Source organism: Drosophila navojoa, unplaced genomic scaffold (assembly GCF_054131105.1).
Source record: "Drosophila navojoa isolate 15081-1374.11 unplaced genomic scaffold, UAZ_NAV_1.0 NAV_Backbone_131, whole genome shotgun sequence".
NCBI classification, from domain to species: domain Eukaryota; kingdom Metazoa; phylum Arthropoda; class Insecta; order Diptera; family Drosophilidae; genus Drosophila; species Drosophila navojoa.
The window spans coordinates 49,472-56,083 of record NW_028301763.1 but is presented as its reverse complement, the minus strand read 5'-3'; the positions used below and the strand labels follow the sequence as shown (position 1 = coordinate 56,083).

Genomic DNA, 6,612 nt, shown 5'->3' with positions numbered 1-6,612 from the left:
GTTCAGTTTCAATTCAACTCTAAGACCAGAATAATTGTACTCCGTTATAAGTTTTATTTAAGAAATACATTTTTTTTATTTAAACTATAACGTATGTGTATGTGTATAATGTTGTGTACTTTTTCTTATATGTATGTACATGTGTATATGTGTACTAAATACGATTACTTATATACGATCTTAATTTATTTTTACTTAATATGGAGTGATGTGTATGATTATGTGTGGTGCTCTGGTGGAACGTTTCCACAATGCTTGCAATTAAATCTGTAGAATTGAAAAAAAATATAGTTAGTGTCTATATAACTGTATATTTCTTTGTATTATTTATTTATTTTTATTTTTTTTTTTATTTCGTTCTCTTGTATGTATATTCTTCTCTTCTTTTTTTTTATATTTATTTATGAGGGGTATGCGGGGGTCGATGTTCAGATCTGGTTCGCCAATATGTGTGAGTTCATACTTGTTTGTGCGACAAGTCGTAAGCAGTTGCCATAAATCGCACTGAAATATTGTTTCGGCCGACAAGTCTTATGCAGCAAGTCTGTACAAGTACTCACGAGTCGTGAGTCACGACATGTTAGCCCCGTCCGCTCATACCGCTATAGATTTCGTTTAGTGTACTTTTTCGATCTTTTGTTTGATGTGTTAGTGTACGTAAAGCTTAGACATGTCTGTGCAACAAGTCGTATGTCGTCAAATAAGTCGCACTAACAACTGGCTCGACCGACAAGTTTGAATACACACGTTTGTGAAAACCTCACATCATGTTGCTTACGTGCTGCTCATATGCCCTGAGTGTACGACGTCGCACATGTTAATGCGAACAGAATGCTCGAATGGTTACCAGACTGCATTTTTTTTTTTTTTATACCCTGAACCCATTGATTTTTTTTAGAATTTATTGTTTTTATTATTTATTGGTTTGAAGCTATTGAAGCTACAGACTTGAAATTTGGAACACATACTCGGGTATAACTCCGATTTATAAAGTGTTAAAATTTTCCCGATCCGCCCACTAGGGGCGGGGCAAATTGGAAAATGCATTTTCCGATATACCAGAAATCATAATAGTTGAAGAGCTAGAAAGTTGAAATTTGGTATGTTCCGCGTTGACCCCCCAAGTCCAAAAAGCTATGGTGGATATATCTACGCCCATTGGGGGCGTGGCAAACCGGATAAAACTGTATCTCCTAAAGTTCTAAAGCTAGAACGTCCCAAGTCCAACAAGCTATAATGGATATATGTCCGCCCAAAGGGGGCGTGGCAAACCGCAAAACTTTATATCTCCTACAGTTTAAGAGCTAGAAGCTTCAAATTTGGATAGTTGAGTTACTGGATACGTCCTCTATCGATGCTATATTTAAAATATTTATATATAAAAAATATATAAATATTTAAAAATTATAAAAGAAGCTAAAATAACAAAATTTGCAATTTACAAAAAAGAGTTTTCCGCGGGATTTGAACTCGCACCCAAGTCATGTTTGTCAAAATAACAAAACAAAAATTGAACCGGCGCCTTTGCCGACTGCGCCACCACCTACTGTCAGCAATTGTAATTAAAATGAAATCCGAAAATAAGATTCTTGTTATGAGAGTAGCTGATGGTAAATTCAAGAACAAAGTCTCATTTCAACGCTAGAGTATACATTTATGTTTACATAAATACACACATACAAATGAGTGCGTGCATAAGAAAGGCTGGAATGCTTGATGCTACATATGCGTGCAGACTTATGTACATACATATACATGCATATATGCGTACATACATATATGAGGGCTATTTAAGAAGAAACAAATTTAAACTTATAGAATTTTCAATTAGAAAAAAGAATAAAATAAGTATCTATTTTATAAAAAACGAAATATGTATTAAAAAAAACATACAACATTGAAGGGGCTTTGAACCTCCGCCGCTGTAACATAACTTGCGACGCCTCTATCACCAACGCTTTCGTTTCGCTTGACAATCTGGTAGCTGAAATACAATAAGCTAATAACAGACAAAACTACAAAAACAGTTAGAAAATCCAGAAATCGATTGCAATTCTTAGAATGCTAAAAAGCGCGCTTTTGCAATGTAAGCAAACGCTTAAGAATCTGCAATAGGTGTGACCGAAAGCTATCAACGAAAATTACCATACATTTGTACTCAAAAAGTGCACGATCAATATAATAATTATCGATTACTCGATAAAAATTATTAAAAGCTACAATATAATCAAAAAGCATAATTGTTTTGTACTAATTTTTTTTAAAGCCAAATTAAATTAAATTTACAAAGGGACTGTGAATGAGTATTCCGCAGTCGGTAGCGCCCGACTGCAACGTTCTTACTGGTTTTTATTTGATTTTTGTTACTTATCTGCAACCCTCATGGTTATACGTAGTGGAAGGCTTCTCGTTGTAGTAGGTTCTTTAGAGTGCGGCTGTGCCAGTTACCAGTTAAAGGGGGCTGGTTTGATGGTCAGGGTGTAGTTGGATACTTCGGATTTAGTTAGAGTGAATGATAACAATAAAGTCCAGTTTTATGTTCAAAGCTTAATTTATTTCAAATTGACTTGTTTCTGCTGTCTACAAATCAAGACTGAAACTACTATACAAAAATGAAATGCCTGGCTCTAACCCAAGCCAGCTGGTTCGTCGGCAAAATATCGACGCCTTGTCATTTTATGTAGCAATTCAGAAGAATTGCTAGCCGACATCGCCCACACGATAGCCAAGTGCCGACTCAGCTAAAAGGCGGGTCTGCTTCTGGGGTGACATCTCGAGGGGAGCAGAGATGGTAACTCGCGCGATATATACGGACATTTAAAAAAAAGTTGAAGTCTCTAGTAGTGATGTAAATTTGGGTCGAAAATTCGATGTTGATGTTCATCGATGTTTGCAAAATGATAAATCGATGTTGTGTAAAACATCGGCTATAAACATCGATGTATCGATGTTTTCTACCAATTCCGTTATTTTTCGTTAATTCAATTCTTAAAATCCCTTGAAATAAATGCTTTCTTAGTTTTTTTTTTTTTATTTCTCTATTGAGTGGTTTACTTAACAATATAATTAACCTAACTTAAAACTATAACAATTTTCGTAGTCTTGTGATTAAAAAATAGTATAACAAATGCTTCCTTAGCAGTCTTTTTCATTACATTGAGAATCAAAATGAATAAAATAATAATATAACAATAAATGCTTCCTTAGCAGTCCTTTTTTATGCTTTCAAAGAAATTTTAATTATTGTAATTACTTTTTTTCAAAAAAGTATTTTTTGTCGATACTTTGCAAAAATAAAATGCGGCTTAGTCGATTTGGATCTAACCTGTTTCTCCTTTGGCTTAAAAGATATGACGCCGCTGAAAAAACCCGCTCAGAAGGAACCGACGATCCAACTACCGGTAAAAATTGCAGCGCCATTTTATGTAAATTGGGATATGTGTTTTTCATACCTTCCCATACTTGTAGAGGGTTGCTTTCAAATGACGCTAATGGCATTCGCAGGTACGCTATCATCTCCACATCAATATCCCCATCAGGCACATGAGAATGTGCCAGCTGGTGATGGTGGTCCCAAAAAGAATCGGATTTAGTTGTGCTTGTCACGTTATCATTACCATTGCAGTCTTTGACCATCGGTTTTATCAAAGACTTAATTTTTGTAATAGAGTTTGAGCATGCCTGAGGGTCTTTCAAATGCAGTTTCTTAAATCTTGGATCAAGTACTGTAGCCATTGCCAGAATTGAGACCTGAAACAATACATTTAAAATAACATTTTTTAAGGAATAAATTAATGATGACATTTCAAGCATACCTGCTCTATTGGACCCATACGCTTATCGATTTCGAAAAGCAAAAAGTTCTTAATGTCATTTGCCTCGGGCGTGATGTCATCAACGTTAAGCAATTTTGTTTTTAAGATATTCACCATTGGGATAACCATACTGGCTGTGCAATACGTATCTGAGCCTATTATTTTTGTGGCTTCCTCAAGGGGGCGCAGCATTGGCATGATATTATTAAGCAACTGTAATTCATTTCCATTTAGCATCTCAACATCGTTGCGAACACTTAAGACAATATCGTTTACGAAATTTTTAAGCTCCAAGTAACGGTCAATCATGTAGTATGTGCTATTCCATCTAGTAGCCACATCTTGGATCAATACCTTGTCCGTTACTTTTCTTAAGCTATCGCTGGCAACGCCACTGTGCTTAAAAAAAGTTACAATTCCCTTTACCTTTTCAATGCATGCACTTATTGAATCTCTTTGCATAGCAGATCGTGCAATTAGATTTAGGGTATGTGCAAAACATGGTATGTGCTTTTTTCGCCCAAAACCTAGGTCAACGGCTTTGACGACATTTGCCCCATTATCGGTGACGACGGCTGTCACTAATTCCTTTTCAATGTGCCAATCTTTGCAGCAACTCTCCAGCATTTCAGTGAGATATACTGATGTGTGACGCTCGCTTAGCTCTAAAACTCCGATAGTCAAGGAAGTCATTTCAAGCTCAAGCTGAAAATGAGCAGTAATGCCCAAGTAACTCCGCATTGACATCTGGTCGCTCCATACATCCATTGTTAATGTTAGCGTTTTCCCATTCAGCAATCTCTTCCACATTTCCTTCATTTCCAAAAACTTCTCATCCACCCATTTTGTAATTAAATATCGCGACGGTATCTTGTAACGCGGTGCAACCGTATTCATTAAATGTATGAAGCCTTTGTTTTCGACTATCGAAAATGGTTGCACATCTTTTGATATCATATAAATAATGGCATCGTTGATTCTTTTTGTTTTATTCCCGTCGATGCCATACTCCACTATATTTTGAAAGCTTTCAGCAATAGAAATTTGTGCCACACCGCTAGTATTAGGTACTGCAGGTACTTCAACATTTTGTTCTATTTTATGAATGGACCGCAGGTGGTCCTTCATGTTGGTCGTGTTACCTGCAGTCTTCAAAACTTTGTTGCAAATGTTGCATTTTGCGCTATTCCCATCAATTTTTGTAAAGTGCCTCCAGCAAAAGCTTGTCTTTGTTGTTATTCTAGAATAAATACATTTGTAATTGCAAGTAACTATATTTATATATATTTTCAACAATTTACTTACTTTGGCATTGCAAACACAGGGTAAAAAAATAAAACAAATTCGCGAATTTTTCTGTGGCAGTGTATCCATATGTTCTGCAATGTTGTGAAATTAACGCCCGATGTTCTGTCAAACATCGATGCATCGCTTAACATCGGTATCAATAAAATCATCGGAAAACATCGGAAAACATCGCCAAAAAATCATCGATTGTCGATGCTTCGATGTTTTTTCACATCACTAGTCTCTAGCGCTTATATCTTCTGAGATAGACGCGTTCAAATGATTAGATATTCTAGGACGCGGCATTTTAATTAATAGTAATATAAGTAACTGAACTTTCGAGATATTTAGCTTCAGGATGCACGCGTATCATTTTTATCAAATGTGTTTTTTTTATGAATAGTCAGGTTCGCCTGAAGCTGCGCCGTAGACTGAATACATTTGTTTATTTACTTCTATACTATTGTATAATATGAGAGCAGGACCGAAAACTGTCCCTACTGTCACTTTTATCAAGCTTACTGAGTATCAATAGAAATTTGAATCTTTAGGCAAAAACCGCGTTTTTCAAGTATTCGTGAAATTTTTTCAGTATTTTTAAGAAATACTATCCTACTCTAGTTAAAGTGAAGGCGAAGCTCGAGTTTCTCGACTCCGCGGAAAAAAGATTAAACCAAAACAAATCTGTCAGCACGTATGCGATCAATGATAAACCAATTGAAATATCAAATGAAAACACCCAGAGTCAATGTCATCGCGATCCATTGTAGACTCTAGCCTGTTCTGTGGCTTTCCCTGTAAAAGTGGAAAATTTGAGGTATGCTATGGGCGCGACGTACCCAGTGACCCTTGGAAATAACAATGACTTTCTTTCATTCTTCACGCGCACATGTAAAGGCCCACAGTCATACAAATGCTTCTACAAGTGATCACCCATAATTGTTAGCTTCACAGCCCATGCGTACATACACTCAAATGCATATATATATGTACATACATATGTATGCGAGCACTCCTCGAGATCGACCAAATTCAAATGCTAGGGCCTAAAATTGCTACAGGCAGCAAGGCCTTCGCACGCACTCAGGCAAACTAATACTCATACATGTAGAAAGGGACTGTGGTGTGCGTGTGCACGCTCTTCGCGAAAACTTTTTCATTAGGACCACCAACGCTTTCATACCCTTTTCACAAATAATAACGAAAACGCAAATATTTTGTACAAGGTTGGCAAACGGTTTGATGAGTTATGTATACACTCTTCACACAGAAGGGAAGTCGGAACGCGAAAAACTTCAATTTTTGTGAGCTGCTGCTTGTGCTCACATGCATACATACATATACATATTTGAGAGAGCAGAGAGTAGAGAGTGCGAGAGAGCAACAACAAAAATCGATCACAGAGGCATCTTTTATTCAACATTTGACCGTCTCGGTCTCGGCGGAACTTCACCTAATGCTTTGGATAAATTACGGGTTACCATACGCGAATTACCTGGAACTGCTAATG

The 6,612-nt window shown here is 36.6% G+C and overlaps 1 protein-coding gene across 1 annotated transcript; it reads right to left on the bottom strand.

The window, feature by feature from the left end:
* Positions 1 to 3,791: 3,791 nt before the first annotated feature.
* Positions 3,792 to 5,350, bottom strand: LOC149090462 (E3 SUMO-protein ligase ZBED1-like). Its single transcript, XM_089265203.1, has 2 exons — positions 5,121 to 5,350; positions 3,792 to 5,055 (listed from the first exon to the last, which is right to left on the bottom strand). Exons 1-2 carry the CDS (start codon positions 5,270 to 5,272, stop codon positions 3,792 to 3,794), a joined length of 1,416 nt encoding a protein of 471 aa, XP_089121329.1. The 5' UTR covers positions 5,273 to 5,350.
* Positions 5,351 to 6,612: the final 1,262 nt, after the last annotated feature.